This window comes from Anolis carolinensis, unplaced genomic scaffold (assembly GCF_035594765.1).
Source record: "Anolis carolinensis isolate JA03-04 unplaced genomic scaffold, rAnoCar3.1.pri scaffold_12, whole genome shotgun sequence".
NCBI classification, from domain to species: domain Eukaryota; kingdom Metazoa; phylum Chordata; class Lepidosauria; order Squamata; family Dactyloidae; genus Anolis; species Anolis carolinensis.
This window is the reverse complement of record NW_026943823.1, coordinates 16,774,367-16,792,560: the sequence shown is the minus strand read 5'-3', so window position 1 is coordinate 16,792,560 and position 18,194 is coordinate 16,774,367. Positions and strand designations below refer to the sequence as shown.

At 42.3% G+C, this 18,194-nt stretch overlaps 1 protein-coding gene across 3 annotated transcripts in view; it reads right to left on the bottom strand.

The window, feature by feature from the left end:
- The window catches only part of slc6a14 (solute carrier family 6 member 14), a 42,793-nt gene that overhangs the window by 13,964 nt on the left and 10,635 nt on the right, over nucleotides 1-18,194 (bottom strand). For all 3 annotated transcript variants that reach the window (XM_062963820.1, XM_062963821.1, XM_062963822.1), the window contains 4 exons: nucleotides 16,934-17,065; nucleotides 14,778-14,942; nucleotides 11,162-11,300; nucleotides 4,803-4,935 (listed from right to left, as the gene is read on the bottom strand). In XM_062963820.1, the coding sequence (XP_062819890.1) occupies nucleotides 4,803-4,935; nucleotides 11,162-11,300; nucleotides 14,778-14,942; nucleotides 16,934-17,065 (569 nt within the window). The remainder of the gene's footprint in view (nucleotides 1-4,802; nucleotides 4,936-11,161; nucleotides 11,301-14,777; nucleotides 14,943-16,933; nucleotides 17,066-18,194) is intronic.

Below are 18,194 nucleotides of genomic sequence, written 5' to 3'. Positions count from 1 at the left end.
AATCCAGAAGCTTGGATAAGCGAGGCTTGGATAAGTGAGACTCTACTGTATTAGGTCCTAAATGACCTTCAAGCTAAGTCAATAATGTATCTATGAAACATACATGAATTTCAGGTTTATACTTAGATTCCTTCTCCAACAACATTATGTACACCTATGCGAATAAAGATATTCCAAAATTGGGGTGGTGAGGGAGGGGAATCCAAAAACTGGAACATTTCTGGTCCCAGGCATTTTAAATAAGGGATGCTCAGCCTATAACAATGACAATGACAACGACGATGACAATAATAATAACAACCACAACAGGATCTAAAGCTATTTAGGGCTTTGCACAGGAATGCATTCTCTCCTCTCTGCCTCTAAACCTGAGCAGCCTTTGGCCATTTCCAAAAGAAGCCCCTTACAGTAGTCTGTCTGAGATGCTACTGAGCTTTGTTTTTTTTCTGTAATCCTCAACTGGAAGCATGTTTTGACTCCTGTTGAAACCGTGACTCATCAGTGAACATTGTCTGCCATGTGCGTGTGTATGTATGTATACACTCCCATTGGCAGCCTGCCACAGGAATCTGACTTTTCCACCGGCATCCCGGGATCACCCTCAAGAGAGTTGCGTCAGTCAAGCCGACCCATTCCGATGAAACCTTTATCTGCTCCAAAGAGGCCCACAGAATTCCTCCGGCAGCTTCTCGTAGGAGGGCCCCAAGGTCCTCATGCTAAATTGTCCCTGAGCTGGCCAAGGTGAAGGTCGGTCCCACCCAGGAGTGCAACCAAGGAAGGGATTTGGCCCTTCCCCACTTAGGATAATCATGGCTGCTCTCTCAAGGTTTCACTCAGCCAGTTCGGCTGGTTCTCTGGTTGCAAGCAAGATCATCCTGTTTGCACCCACCACTGTCGCATGCCAAGACGTCTGTGCAGCTGGCAGGAGGTCTAGGGCTTTTAAAACTCTTTTTTTTTGCTCACTGTCTCATAGCCAAATTTCCCTAAACAGGCTCTAACAACTCTAAACAGGCACTAGTAAAGGTAATTTCCCCCTGATGTTAAGTCCAGTCATGTCTGACTCTGGGGGTTGGTGCTCATCTCTATTTCTAGGCCAAAGAGCCAGTGTTGTCTGTAGACACCTCCAAGGTCATGTGGCTGGCATGACTGCATGGAGCGCCCTTACCATCCCGCCAGAGCAGTACCTATTGATCTACTCACATTTGCATGTTTTCGAACTACTACCCTGTTTCCCCTAAAATAAGACATCCCCAGAAAATAAGACCTAGTAGAGGTTTTGCTGAATTGCTAAATATAAGGCCTCCCCCAAAAGTAAGACCTAGCAAAAATGTTGTTTGGAAGCATGCCCACCACACAGAACATTGTTCGATGCAAGTTGATAATTTTTAACTGTTTTATAGTGCATTGTACAATCTATATATATAAAAGAGTGATGGCATCACGGCAGCGGACAAAACAACAAAAGTAAACACCCCACAACCTCAAAAATTGACAGCACAACCCCTCATCCATGCCTCTAGGTTGATATAACAAAAAGAAAAGAAAAATAAAGTCCTAATTAGAGGGAGAAGAATAATTGTTTTTATCCAATTGCTGCCAGTTAGAAGGCTAAGCTCCGCTCACTTGGTCTCTTAGCAACCCACTCAGCCTAGGGGACCCTTTACCTTAACTACCACCAATTCCTCAATACTTTATTTCCCATACCACCATACTTTGCCACAGCAACGCGTGGCCAGGCACAGCTAGTTTTTATATATATGTTTTGTTGTAAGCCACCCTAAGTCCCCTGTTGGGTGAGAAGGGCAGGATATAAATATTGTAATAAATAAATAATAAAATTACACCTGCAGGATCAGTAAACATATGTACCATAGATTGTTGTACATGGGAATAATGGTAGTAACAAGAAATTATTGATAGGATTCACAGTTTGGTTATGCTAGTTTGTGATGACAACTACTGTACAGTATATAATCAATGTTCATTTATTTTGTTCAACAATAAATGTGAATTCTTCTTCATGGAAAAATAAGACATCCCCTGAAAATAAGACCTAGAGCATCTTTGGGAGCAAAAATTAATATAAGACACTGTCTTATTTTCAGGGAAACACGGTAGGTTGGCAGAAGCTGGAGCTCACAGTGGGCGCTCACTCCGCTCCCGGAATTTGAACCTGGGACCTTTCGGTCTGCAAGTTCAACAGCTCAGTGCTCTAACACACTTCACCACCGGGGCTCTAAACACCCTTAAACAGGCACTAAACACCCTTAAATAAGTACTAAAAATCCTAAACAGATGCCAAATGTTCTTAAACAGGCACTAAACACCCTAAACAGGCACCAAATACCCCTAATCAGGTGCTAAAAAAACTTAAAATGGGCACTAACAACCTTAAACAGCTGGGAAGGTGTAAACGGGTCTTATTGACCTACAGCCAGCTACTTAGAATAGTTATCTAAGCAACATTTGTTTCCCCAACTTGGAAGCTTATCTCTGACAAACTGAATTTATTTTCAACAAACTGAAGCTACTGTTAATTGACTTTAATTACAACCTGAGGAGTTCTAAAGAATTGCTCCAGTACTACAGAGACTTTGATTTGATTTGACTCCACACCAGGTCTGAGTCAATTATTTCCAATATTTCTATCCCGCCCTTCTCACCCAAAGGGACTCAGGGCGGTGTACAATTGACAACAATTCAATGCCGACACATCATTAAAACAAACAGCATATAAAATCTATTACAAATAGTTAAATACAGTATAAAATATAAAACATATGGTTAAAATCAGTTCATCCAATATTCTCGTGCTTTATCCATACATCAGTCTGGGTCATCTTTGTCTTTTATTTGTTAAAAGCCTGAGCACATAGCCATGTTTTTAAGGCTTTTCTAAAACTCAAAAGGGTTGGGGCTTGGTATTGTTTACTGATTTATTTAGTTTCACATCATATTATTACATATCACTTTGGAGAGGTTGAATGTACACATACTATGTTGTTATCAAAATTTAGTTGGAGTCTTGTAGAGATTGTTCTACACTGAAAACTATTTTTTGTAGCACTTAAATCTTTATGCTCTGTAAGTTACTACTGTGTGTCATTACAGCTGACTGTATTTGATTATCATTTTATTATTGGAGCCCCCGATGGCGTAGTGGATTAAAGCCTTGTGACTTGAAGGTTGGATTGCTGACCTGAAGGCTGCCAGGTCGAATCCTACCCGGGGAGAGCGCGGATGAGCTCCCTCTATCAGCTCCAGCTCCATGCAGGAACATGAGAGAAGCTTCCCACAAGGATGATAAAACATCAAAACATCCGAGCGTCCCCTGGGCAACGTCCTTGCAGACGGCCAATTCTCTCACACCAGAAGCGACTTGCAGTTTCTCAAGTCACTCCTGACATGAATTTTTTTTGTATTATTATTGTTAACATTATTATGGATATGATGCTCTAATATACATATTGTGTTTCATGTTTTGAACCTTTATCGTGGTTGCATATTTTTCAGATATTGTTTTGAATAGACATCTGTGTTTAGTTACTAGTAGAGCCGGTCCAACAATGAGGCGAATTAAGCGGTCGCTTGGGGCGCAAAACATACGGGGGCGCAGTCGAGACTGCTTTTTCTGTTGATTTGTTGTAACACATGATGTTTTGGTGCTTAATTTGTAAAATCTTAATGTAATTTGATGTTTAATAGACTTTTCCTTAATCCCTCCTTATTATCCAACATTTTCGCTTATCCAATGCTTTTATTTTTCAGTGATTGGTTTAGGGGGGGTGCCAAAATTCTGTTCACCTACACTTGAAAATTACCTAGGGCTGGCTCTGGTTACTTCTAACCTTAAACAGGTGCCAAACACCCTTAAACAGGTGCCAAACACCCCTAAACAGGGTTCAAATTGTTGGGAAATCATCCTGGACTACTCAAGTCCAAATGTAGTTAGATAGATGATAGAGTTAGATTGAGGGAATCCTTTCCCTGTTTCCAAAGCATGCCTAGACAGGCTTTACTGTGTTTATCCTGTTTACATCACATCCCTTACTTTGAAGTTAGTAGAAATGTGAATCTTTAGGGACACTAACTTCCCATTGGTCAGAATGTCTTTTATGGCCCCAATAAACTGGACCATGCGGTTGGAACCATTTTGGTTCTCTCTTCTCCCTTTGTTCTTCAAACTAACAAGCAGCATCCTGCCATCTCTCCTGGCAAGATGTAACTATGTAGATGTTTGTTATTTTTTTCCTTACTTATTTTTCCTTAGAAACCAGTCTATACTAATCTAGACAGCTCCCAAGCCTTTCTATTTACAATGGAGTTCTTTTTACCTAAATAAATATTTTTTTGAACTTTTATTGAGACTCTGCAGTCCATTGCAATCCTAAAGGCTTCTCTTGCTCGCCAGTGTAAGTAACTGTTGCATTTGAAAGCTTTGCTTTTGCTACTCTGCTGATTTTGGTGGAATCTCCCCCAGAGAGGGTTAAATTGAGTCTAACCGCTCAGAAATTACCACAACACAAATAACCCTAAATAGGTGCAAAATAAATGTGAACAGGCACTAAAAACCCTACACAGGTGCCAAATGCCCCTGAACAGTCACTACAGACCCTAAACAGGCACCAGGTACTCCGGAACAGTTGCTAAATAGCTTGAAACAGGCACTAGATACCCTAAACCAGCGCTAAACATCAGAAATCCAGAAGATAAATCCCTGATATCCCAACAATCTGCCTCAAGGGCCCCCTTCCCAGTCTTAGGTTTGTGCCCTGGAACGGCTCGTTGACAAACTTGCTTACCTTCCCGGAAGACTTGATCCCCTTGAATAAGGCCACGCCTACAATGAGCCAGGAAAGGAGAAGGCAGAGGGCGAGATACCAGACAACCTCTCCGGTCTCGTCTAATCCCGGTGACCGCTGGAGGACCTTTTTGCTGAAAGGACAAGATGGCAAAAGTGTCAGCAAGGAGCAATTCAGATGGGAAAGAAGGTGCTGAGATATTACTTAGGACTTCATCAGAGGGAGCTGGGGATCATGGGGGAAATCATCTTCGTTGTGTGGCAGTAAAGGTAATCCCGCATCACACAGGATCGCTTCTTCCCAGATCATCCATCCACTTAAAGGAAACAGGAGGCATCACTCTACTACACCAGTTTCTCCATGAGATCTTCTGCTCTCCCTCCCAATGCCCTTATCTCAAAGGAGACAGGAGGCATCATTCATAAAACAGACACCACTTTTGGGATACTTGACACTTTTGGGATACTCTGCCTTAAGAACGAAGCGTCCTGTCTCCTGAAGAGTAATAAGATTGGTGGGGAATCTCATTACACTTGAGGAGACAGGAAGCTTCGTTCTTAAGGCAGAGCTCCCTCCTCTCGGATCCTCTACTTTCCACCCTCAGGCCCCTTGGGGAGATAGGGCGGAATACAAATAAATTATTATTATTATTATTATTATTATTATTATTATTATTATTAGAAACACAACAAGATGAGTCCACAGTAGACACTCTGCTGGCTGTTGTATTGGATCACACGTCGGACACTTCTCAAGTGTCTAGGACTGTGTGATGTATTGGTGAATAATGCATGCAGATCCCAGTAAGGTGGCCTTCTGCAGCTGGCAGGTGGTAATTTTGTCAGCACTGATTGTGTTTAAGTGCAGGGCAAGGCCTTTAGGCACTGCATCCAGTGTGCCCATCACCACTGGGACCACCTTGACTGGCTTGTGCCAGAGTCTTTGTAGGTCGATCTTTAAATCCTCATATCATGTCAACTTTTCCAGTTGTTTCTCTTCAATCCTACTGTCACCTGTGATTGCAACATCGACAATCCATACTTTGTTTTTTAACAGATCGTGAGGTCAGGAGAATTGTGCTCCAAAACTCTGTCTGTCTGAATTCGGAAGTCCCAGAGTAGCTTGACATGTTCATTCTCTGTAACTTTTTCTGGCTTGTGATCCCACCAATTCTTTGTCGTAGGCAAATGGTATTTGTGGCACAAGTTCCAATAATCATTTGAGCAATGGTGTTATGCCTCTGCTGCTGCTGCTGCTGCTGCTGCTGCTGCTTTTTCTTCTTCTTCTTCTTCTTCTCCTCCTCCTCCTCCTCCTCTTCCTCCTCCTCCTCCTCCTCCTCCTCCTCATTATTATTTCCTGCCAATCTCATTACACTCAATTGAAAAAGCCCGAAACAAAGTTTAAGAGTCTCACAATTTCAAAAGATTACTATGAAGGAGAAATGACAGGAAAAAACAAAGTGGTGATATCTTGAGATTGTGATATATCTAATGATTGGGTTGTTGTGAGTTTTCCGGGCTGTCTGGATATGTTCCAGAAGCATTCTCTCCTGACAATTCGCCCACAACTATGGCAGGCACCCTCAGAGGTTGTGAGGTATATTGGAAACTATGAAAGTGAGATTTATATCCCTGTGGAAGATCCAGGGTGGGAGAAAAAACTCTTGCCTGTTGGAGGTAAGGGCGAATGTTGCAATTAATCACCTTGATTAGCATTAAAAAAGCTTTGCAGCTTCAAAGCCTGGCTGATTCCTGCCTGGGGGAATCCTTTGTTGGGAGGTGCTAGCTGGTCCTGATTGTTTTATGTCTGGAGTTCCCCTCTGGCAACCTGTGCCAAAGATTGGAAACAACCTGAAGGCACCCAACAACAATATAGTTTTTAATCTATATTGCTGTTAAATAGGTTGCTATCTGCCTTTCCCAGGATGTAAATGAATAAAATGCGCAATAAACAACCAGTTCATTCTTTTGGATGTCGCCACTGTGTAGGTGACAGATATGGGAATTACTTGGAGGATCTCGACTCTAAAATGTAACCATTCCCAACAGATGTGCCATTCTTTGCATGCCAGCATCCAACCACAAACTCGCTTGCCAGGGTTGCCTTCCTGTCCTCAAACACTGTTGGTTTTGCAGTATTTAGCCTTCAAACCAAAGTCCTTCGAGGTGTAGCATTTTTCCGCCCATAAACAAGCCCCAGTGTGCCTCTGCACATTCTCAGAGGCACCCACACAAGGGTGGGGTGTGTCTCGTTGCTTCACCTCGACGTGGTTTTTATTAATTATCAGACAAAGGCACCGTGACCCACATGCAACAGGAGTAAGGGTTCAACCTACACAACTGCAAAATATGCATCGGTAAGTGTTATAGCGTATACAATAGAGTTGTTTGTATTCAAATTCTGAGCAGACGAGTCTCCCAAGAAGACTCAATCTTGGAGAAGAGATAATAATCCAAACATTTTGAAGATCCATCCCCTGTGATGTTAAATTCCCATCAATAGGCTTTATTTTCCTACTGAAAATAAATGAAAATAGAATTACTGCTGGGTACCAGCTTGTATAAGAAATCCCCAAGAAATGACACAAGAAATTGTAGGAATTAAATTTAAATCAGAACCGGAAATGTATTTACTAAGTTTTACGAATGCAAAATTTAAGAAAAACGAAGATAGAATATTTTTTTTTACTTAAGCACAGTGGCAAGATTTACAATTGCAAAGATTTGGAAAGGAAAAAGACTCCCAACCCCCGAAGAATGGATAATAAGAATATTGGATATAGTACAAATGGACAAAATAAGAAAAGGGAAAAACAAAACAGACTGGACAAACTTTACAAAATTCCTAACAAAAAGAAGAATGGATTTTATGATAGACCTGTTTGATATATAAAACAGACCAAATGGAAAAAGTTAAAGGGAATACATAAAGATACAATTAATGAAAGAGACAACTCTGAAGCCAAGATGGGAAGTCCAACCGATTTTTTTGTTATTTTTGTTATTTTCTTTAATTTTTCTTTTTTCTCTCTTCTCTGTTTTTTGCCTCTATTTCTATGACTATTCCTCCTCTTGATATTTTCCCACTTTCCTATCGATATATTGTTCCACCACTTTCATTGTATTATGCTTCGCTATAAAAAAAAAATCACTAAAATAATAATAATAATAAAAAAGCAATCCCAACATCATTGATAAAAAGGAGGTCTATTTAGATCTGGAAGACCCCTTGGCACAATCACCCTTCTGCTATGGGTCCGCTACGTGATCGTAGACAAAATGATGATGATGATGATGGTGATGGTGATGGTTTATATCTGTTATGACCAAGCCACGGTATAGCCAGAGTCAGGATAAAGAAGGGGATTCTGGGTTTCAGATACAAGAGCCAGTTGAGCCAGAAGATGATGGCATGGGAATGCAGGCTGAATCTGAGGCTGGAGAATTGCAGTTTGAGCAGAATGAACTGTTGACCCCAGAAGCCATAGATAACAGCCAGGATGACATTCCCATGGGAATTAATGAGCGGGAGAGCTCTCAAGTCCCGGTTAATGAGCGAGAGAGCTCAGTCCCGGTTCAGGTGCAAGATAACGATAACGAAGACCTTGATTTATCTAGGGCTGACCGTCTGTTATGGAGAGGTTCTCAGGTCCATAGGAGTGAGAGGCTGGCGGGAAAGAAAGAGGCCAGTTCTGGGAAAAGAAATGCCTTTCTCGGGTGCTTTTAAAAGTGTCTGTTTGCAGATAGCTCGTTGTCAAAGCAAATCCTCGCTTCATCTGTGTGGATGTTCTTGTTTCAGGCTTAGGAAGAGTTTTCCTGGATTTTTGTACCTTTGGGCCTTGTTTTTGGGATCTACTGACTGCTGTCTTGCCTTATGGATTATTAGTTTTACTATGGTTTATAGACTAATTGATTTTCATGACTTATGAACTATTTGGATTCTTATTGACTCTTTTACTGCAACTTTGAAAAACCTTTCAATTGCCTGATTTGATTTATATATTTGCTTTTGCTCAATAAAACTTCAAAAGACTGCCTTCTATGTCTGACTCTCTATAGCAAGGTGAACTATCCTGAGGTGCGACAATATCCCACTCTCTTCTCTTAAAAAAGACTCAAGATTGCCACTATATATATGCTTATTATCTGTCTGCAAGTCCCATCAGTAGCTGATGGTTCCAAGTTAGTGGGGCTGGGAATCCACTCCTGGTTTCAGTTCCTATGAGCTATCCGAGGTCCTGGATCTATATTTCTGGAACTCCTTTGAAGTATGGATTATAATCCAAGGAGATTCATTGTGGAAGCTTCGTGCTAATAATGAGACCCACTGGATTTGAGAAGACTCATTTCCAACACTCCTGGTTCTGGAAAAGGGAACCAACTGAACTTTCACATATCACATTGGGAACATGCACATGCCACACTGGCTTTAGGAAGTTATAAAGCGACAACTACATCACTCGGTTGTTTGGTGATGCCTATTTTGACGCACAGCAGAATCGGACGAGTCTTTCCAAGGCTGGAATACCGGAGACAGGGATTTGGATAGCATTCAAAGAGCTGTCCATGATGCCGAATGTATTGGGCTTTCAGCACTTTGGATAGCGCCTTAATGTACGTCCTGATTTTCCTGCCCCTGGTGCAGCCACACTGCGGAATTAATACAGTTTGAGAGCTCTTCGGCTGCCATGGCTCAATGTTATGGTTTATGGGAGTTGTAGTTTGGTGAGGCAACAGTAGCCTTTAGGCCAATGATGGGCAAGCTTTTGCGCTTGGTGTGTCAAAATTCACCAAAAAACCTAGCATGACTTGGGTGGTGTGTCATTTCGAGAAAAAAAAGCCCCATAATTTCGCAATATGTATAGTTTAAATAACAAAAATATTTAATTGTAATATATAGCTACATTCAATAAATCAAGAACTATTTACAGTAGAGTCTCACTTATCCAAGCTAAATGGGCCGGCAGAAGCTTGGATAAGCAAATATCTTGGATAATAAGGAGGGATTAAGGAAAAGCCTATTAAACATCAAATTAGGTTATGCTTTTACAAATTAAGCACCAAAACATCATGTTATATAACAAATTTGTCAGAAAAAGTAGTTCAATACGCAGTAAAGTTATGTTATAATTACTGTATTTACGAATTTAGCACCAAAATATCATGATATATTGAAAACATTGACTACAAAAATGGCTTGGATAATCCAGAGGCTTGGATAAGTGAGGCTTGGATAAGTGAGACTCTACTGTACTACCATTATTTCTATGTACAACTATCTATGGTACCTCTTGCAATTTCCATGCTGATTTCTCTCTATTCTAGTTTCAATGTAGTCATGAACAATGAATAATATAAAAATAATATAATAGTAATAATATGATAATATACTACAATAATAATAGAATAATAATAGAAACTATATATATATATAAATGCAATGTGCATAATTCCCATGGAGTAAACAACAAAACCACTGGACCAAATCACACCAAATTTGGCCACAAAAGACATCTAAATGTAATATTACTAATAATATTACCATGGAATTATGTAGTACAATATAGTAATTTAATTGCTTATATTGTGCTATGCTAATAATATATTGTATGTACATTTGAATTGTAAGCCGCTCTGAGTCCCCTTCGGGGTGAGAAGAGCGGCATATAAATGTAGTAAATAATAAATAAATAAATAAATAATAGTCATCCAATCAATCTGCATAAGGCAGCGTGTCAGCAAAAATGGCTAGGCGTGTCAGTGCTGACACGTGTGTCATAGGTTGGCCATCACTGCTTTAGGCAGAGAAGCCTCAAGGCCTTGCAAAACCCCAGCTCCCATGACTTAATCACACGGAGCCATGTTGGATAGAGTAGTGTCAAGTCGCATTGATTCAACAGTGTAGAGCCCCCGGTGGCACAGTGGGTTAAACCGCTGAGCTGCTGAACTTGCTGACTGAAAGGCTGGCGGTTCGAATCCGGAGAGCAGAGTGAGCTCCTGCTGTTAGCCCCAGCTTCTGCCAACCTAGCCGCTCAAAAACATGCAAATGTGAGTAGATCAATAGGTACCGCTCCGGCAGGAAGGTAACAGTGCTCCACGCAATCATGCCGGCCACATGACCTTGGGGGTGTCTACAGACAACGCTGGCTCTTCAGCTTAGAAATGGAGATGAACACCAATCCGCAGAGTCGGGCACGAGTAGACTTAATATCAGGGGAAACCTTTACCATTACTAGATATACCCTGGGACAGTCTATATTATGGACGTCTTTAAGCTCCAGCCCTTTTCCTCTTTCCCAAAAACCTTGCATGTGAGAAGCGACACATGAAACCATGGAAAGTAATTGGTGTGTTACTTACTTCCAGTACTGCTCACTGGGCACTTGGGTTTTGGCAAAGCTCTTGGTGTCATTGAGGCAAGTCAAGTTATGGCTCACAATCCAGGAGTAATTGGCATGGATCACGGTGCCGTTTTCCCATGTGGCATTGCAGTCGGAGACTGGAAAGGAAGAAGGCACCATTTTGAGACAGAGCAGAAAGAAGAGAACACGGTGGCAAGCCATTCTAAGAAGGCATCTACATTGTAGAACAGATGCAGTTTAATGCCACCATAACTGCCACAGCTCAATGTTATGGGATCCTGAGAGGTGTAGTTTTGCAAAGCCTTCTCTGCCAGAATCCCATAGCATTGAGCCATAGCAGGTAAAGTAGAGACAAACTGCATTCATTCTACAATGCAGAATTTATAGGAATAATTCATTGTCTTTTCAAAAGAGTAGTGAATCGTTTCAGCTATTTCCCTCCTGCCACACAGTTGTTGAACCCTGTTTGCAATTCAGGGTTTATTCCATTCAAAAGTTGGATGTGGTTGATTTGCACAGAAAACACTAATAATGCTTCTGTAAAGAAATGCTATTTATGTGAATAATAATAATAATAATAATAATAATAATAATAATAATAATAATAATAATAATAATCTTTATCCCGGTGGTGATCGGCACGTTGGGTGCCATGCCAAAAGATCTCAGCCGGCATTTGGAAACAACAGACATTGACAAAATTACGATCTGCCAACTGCAAAAGGCCACCCTACTGGGATCTGCACGCATCATCCGAAAACACATCACACAGTCCTAGACACTTGGGAAGTGTTTGACTTGTAATTTTGTGATACGAAATCCAGCATATCTATCTTATTTGCTGTGTCATACAAAAATAATAATAATAATAATAATAATAATAATAATAACAACAACAACAACAACAACAACAACAACAACAACAACAACAACATTATTTATACCCCACCACCATCTCGCCGTGGGGATTCGGCACGGCTCACATTGTTACAAAAGTAACAGCACAAATAAATTAGCACAATATACACAGGTTAAAGCACATTATGGTAATAAAACAAAAGTTAAAACAAAAGTTAAAAAAGTTAAAAAAGCTGTTTCTCGCACACACAAAATTCTTCAAAGAATACGTCCTCAATTGCAAATTTTTTGGCACCAGAGAAAGCTTTTTCTGTGCAATTGAGGACGTATTCTTTGAAGAATTTTGTGTGTGTCGAAGACTTTCATGGCCAAATCACTGGGTTGCTGTGAGTTTTCCGAAGTGTATGGCTATGTTCCAGAAGCATTCTTTCCTGACGTTTCACCCACATCTATGGCAGACATCCTCAGAGGTTGTGAGGTCTGTTGGAAACTAGGCAAGTGGGGTTTATACATCTGTGGAATAATGTCCAGGGTGGAAAAAAGAACTCTTGTCTGTTGGAGGCAAGTATGAATGTTGCAATTGGCAAGCTTGATTAGCATCGAAAATCTTTGCAGTTTCAAAGTTTGGTTGCTTCCTGCCTGGGGCATCCTTTGTTGGGAGATGTTAGATGGCCCTACTTGTCTAAAATTCCCGTTTTCTGAATGTTGTTCTTTATTTACTATCCTGACTTTAGAATTTTTAAATATTGGTAGCAAGATTTTGTTCATTTTCATGATTTCCTAGATGTGGGCGAAACGTCAGGAAAGGATGTTTCTGGAACAGGGTCATATAGCCCAGAAAACTCACAGCAACCCAAGCCTTTTCTGCCCAGAAAATAATATTTTCAGGGACTATTGCTATTTTGTCCCTTAAATTCTGGGCTTTCTTAGGCGGGTTCATTTCCACCAAAATCTGGGCTTTGTGCGAAAACCGTTTTTTCCCCCTGCAAAAATACTTTTTTGAGCATGAAAACCACCTTTTTTCTGCATCCTTCTGTTTCTTTGGCATTGAACCTAGGATGTTCTGTTTTCAAAGCATAAAAAATCACCCAAAGGCACAGAACTCTCTGTCTGTTTTGCCCATTTGGGAGAGAGCTTTGGCAAATATTTGTCCTGAATAAACAAAGGGATGATTTATATCTTCAATTTCTGTTTGCTGCGGCTGTGGTTTCATCTTATGAAGAACTACATTTCTGGTTTAATGACAGGAAGGGTGTGTATTTGTGTGCCTATATTGCGGAAACTCAGATTCTGCATACAGAACAGAGCCTTGAAATAACAAGCGGTAGTTATCCATATCTTATAGAACATTTTTGGCTGACGGAACACCCTGTGAACATATTATTTTCAGTGACTGTTTAGAATGCAGTTTAAAAAGGATGACAGTTGAGGAATGACAGTTGAGGCTTGAGTCTGTTTGAGTACAGAAGCCAATGTTAGGAGTTAGAAGACAGTTGAGACTTGAGTTTGTTTGAGTACAGAAGCCAATGTTAGGAGTTAGAAGACAGTTGAGGCTTGAGTCTGTTTGAGTACAGAAGCCAATGTTAGGAGTTAGAAGATGAGGCTTGAGTCTGAGTGCAGAAGCCAATGTTAGAAGACAGTTGATGCTTGTGTCTGTTTGAGAACAAACGCCAATGTTAGGAGTTAGAAGACGAGGCTTGAATCTGAGTACAGAAGGCAATGTTAGAAGACAGTTGAGGCTTGAGTCTGTTTGAGTACAAAGCCAATGTTAGGAGTTAGAAGACAGTTGAGGCTTGAGTCTGAGTACAGAAGCCAATGTTAAGAGTTAGAAGACAGTTGAGGCATGAGTCTGTTTGAATACAGAAGTCAGCATTAGGATTTAGAAGACAGTTGAGGCTCGAATCTCTTGGAAGTAGACCGTTATGAAAGAGAGCCATACAGAGCAATACAGTTTTGAAGAGACTATTAAAGACTATAAGTTAAATATACAAACTGAAACATTTAAAGTTTAACCTGACAAGAAATGTATTTGTATATTTAAATATATGAAGTTATGAGTAAAACAAACATGTTATTTTAAAGAGACTATTTCAATCTTTGCCTGCTGAGAGCTTCGAACAGAAACAAGATATTTAGATGCCCAGTGATCTTCTGTTATCCAATAGACTCAAGGAACTCTTCTGCTACCCAATATGTTATGATCCTAACAGTCCATAATCCAATAGTCCAATAAAAAGTTCAATTTTGAAGAAGGAAAATGGGTGGCTATCTGTCCTGAGTGCTTTAATTGTATCTTCCTGCCTGGCAGAAGGGGGTTGGACTGGGTGGCCCTTGGGATCTCTTCCAAAACAAGGATTCTATAAAATTGTTAGGGTGACATTGTGAGTGTGGCCCCACCCCTTCATTTGCATAGCCCTGCCCAAGTTCTATTTCCAGGTCACTTTCAGGAGGGAAGGTTGTCATTTCACACAAATGCCTTTTGCTCCTGTGTTTTTAAAAGAAAACTAACAATTATTCCAATCCAATCATTAAGTTGCAAAATCAAGTCTTTGGGGAGAAGCTTGGCTGCTCTTTAAACTGGCTCAAATGCGATGGGATCCTGGGATTTGCAGTATGGCGAAGGGGAAAGACCTTGTAAAGTTGCAGCTCCCAGGCTTCCATGCCAGTTAAAGTGGCCTCAAGCTACATTCCTTCTGCAAACGTAGCTGCAGAACAGCAACAGTGAGGTACATATTGAATTATCCCAAATGGCTCACCTATTGGGTACTTGCTGCAGGTGTCGTCGGCCCAGTCGGGGTCACAGTCGGCCCAAGGGAGAACGCTTTGGAAGGAGGCAAACAAGTAGTAGAGGCTGTAGCCGATGATGACGTTGTAATAGATGGTCACAAAGGTGGAGATGACCACCATCGTCACCCCGACGCCTGGAGAGGAAAGGCAACAGAAGGCGTCCCATTTTGGGAAGGGAAGGCGGATGGTTTCTAATCACAGGTAATACCAGTTTCCCCAACCTAAGTAGCTTGGCTTGAAATGCATTTTATATTGTTGCCGAGCACCTTTTGTTTCCAACCGATGTCGACTCCATGGAAAACCTATCACAAGGTTTTCTTGGCAAAATGTATGCCAAAGGGTTCCCCATTGTCTTCCTCTGTGGCTGAGAGAGTGTGACTTGACTCACCCACTGGGTTTCATGGATGAAAACTATTGTTTACACCAGGGGTCCTCAAACTTTTTAAGTGGAGGGCCGATTCACAATCCCTCAGATAGTTGGGGGGCCGGACTATGAAATAGTCAAAAATCAGGATTGTTGTTGTTGTGTGCCTTCAAGTCATTTCAGAGTTAGGTCAACCCTAAGTCTAAAGTTTAGGACAGGGGCCAGGTCAATGACCTTGGAGGGCCACATCCGGCCCACGGGCCTTTGGTGACCCCTGATCTAGACGATCTCATAAGACCATAGGTAAGCAAAGAGACCTCCAAAAACCATCTAGATGATCTCATAAGACCATCAGTAAGGAAAGGGACCCTCAAAGATCATCTAGATGGTTTCATGACCATAGTAAGGAAAGTGACCTCCAAAAGCCATCTAGATGGTCTCATAAGGCTGTAGCTAAGCAAAGAGACCTTCAAAGACCATCTAGACGATCTCATAAGACCATAGATAAGCAAAGAGACCTCCAAAGACCAGGCAGACATAGGTCAACCCTAAGTCTAAAGTTTAGGACAGTGGTCAGGTCAATGACCTTGGAGGGCCACATCCGGCCCACGGGCCTTAGTTTGGTGACCCCTGATCTAGACGATCTCATAAGATCATAGATAAGCAAAGAGACCTCCAAAGACCATCTAGATGGTCTCATAAGACCATAGATAAGCAAAGAGACCTCCAAAAGCCATCTAGATGGTCTCATAAGGCTGTAGCTAAGCAAAGAGACCTTCAAAGACCATCTAGACGATCTCAGAAGACCATAGATAAGCAAAGAGACCTCCAAAGACCAGGTAGACATAGGTCAACCCTAAGTCTAAAGTTTAGGACAGGGGCCAGGTCAATGACCTTCGAGGGCCGCACCTGGCCCACGGGCCTTAGTTTGGAGATACCTGGTTTACACCATACAAAGGGAAAATGAGGACTATGGTAGAGGGGATAGTAAAGATAAAGGTTTTCCCCTGACATTAAGTCTAGTCGTGTCCGACTCTGGGGTTGGTGCTCATCTCCATTTCTAAGCCGAAGAGCCGGCGTTGTCCATAGACACCTCCAAGGTCATGTGGCTGGCATGACTGCATGGAGTGCCGTTACTCTTCCCGCCTGAGTGGTACCTATTGATCTACTCACATTTGCATGCTTTCGAACTGCTAGGTTGGAAGAAGCTGGAGCTAACAGCGGGAGCTCACTCTGCTCCCCGGATTTGAACCGCTGACCTTTCAGTCAGCAAGTTCAGCAGCTCAGTGCTTTAACACACTGAGCCCCAAATCTGCATGGAGCATGACTGCATAGAGCGCTGTTACCTTCCCACTGGAGCGGTACCTATTGATCTACTCACATTGGCATGTTTTCGAACTGCTAGGTTGGCAGAAGTTGGCGCTCAGTCCGCTCCCTGGATTTGAACCTGGGACCTTTCGGTCTGCAAGTTCAGCAGCTCAGTGCTTTAACACACTGTGCCACCAGAAATCCTAACAGCTGGTAAACTGGCTGGGAATTCTGAGAGTTGTAGGCCAAAATGCCCGGGGACCCACAGGTTGAGAACCACTGCATTCCACTGTCTCACTCCCCTTGTTCACGGGTGTGTTCCCACATACAATCCTGCCTTTGAGACTCAGCCAGGACTGAGAAGCCTTCTCACACAGTTCGTTTTTCATTCCCCCTTTCTTTTCGTCCCAGAAACCCATTCATTCGGGGCAGAACAATGGTAACAATGCTCACCTTGTAAGAGGGGCAAGATCCTCCAGATGGAGACCGGTCCCAGGCTGGCAAACTGGCCCAGGGAGCACTCCAGGAAGAACAGCGGCAGTCCGGCCAGCGCCAGCATGATGGTGTACGGTATCAAGAAGGCCCCTGCGGAGAGAGAGAGAGAGAGGACACATGGGTCCCATTCCGACAGGCCTTTTGTTCTCCCAACGTGCAATGGCAACAAAACACAAAACTACCGGAGACAATGGACTGTCCCCAAGGAAACAATGGGATTCGCTGACCGTTGGGCATTGGGGAACTGGCAACACTTTGGCTTTTGTTGGCACAATATTGAGTCTAAACAAGAGGTGAGATCCAAGAATCCAGGCATCCAAACAATCCCAGTGTCCCCCAGTACTGAACCTGAACAATCCCAGTATGCCCAGCACCAAACCTGAATAATCCCATTATGCCCAGCACCAAACCTGAATAATCCCAGTATCCCCAGAACCAAACCTGAACAATCCCAGTATGCCCAGCACCAAACCTGAATAATCCCAGTATGCCCAGCACCAAACCTGAACAATCCCAGTATGTCCAGCACAAAATCGGAACAATCCCAGTATGTCCAGCACCAAACCTGAACAATCCCAGTAAACCCAGCACCAAACCTGAACAATCCCAGTATGCCCAGCACCAAACCTGAACAATCCCAGTATGCCCAGCACCAAATCTGAACAATCCCAGTATGTCCAGCACCAAACCTGAACAATCCCAGTATGCCCAGCACCAAACCTGAACAATCCCAGTATGCCCAGCACCAAACCTGAACAATCCCAGTATCCCCAGGACCAAACTTGAACAATCCCAGTATCCCCAGCACCAAACCTGAACAATCCCAGTATGCCCAGCACCAAACCTGAATAATCCCAGTATGCCCAGCACCAAACCTGAACAATCCCAGTATGCCCAGCACCAAACCTGAATAATCCCAGTATCCCCAGCACCAAACCTGAACAATCCCAGTATGCCCAGCACCAAACCTGAATAATCCCAGTATGTCCAGCACCAAACCTGAACAATCCCAGTATGTCCAGCACCAAACCTGAACAATCCCAGTATGCCCAGCACCAAACCTGAACAATCCCAGTATGCCCAGCACCAAACCTGAATAATCCCAGTATGCCCAGCACCAAACCTGAACAATCCCAGTATGCCCAGCACCAAACCTGAACAATCTCAGTATGCCCAGCACCAAACCTGAACAATCCCAAAATCCCCCAGTACCAAGTAT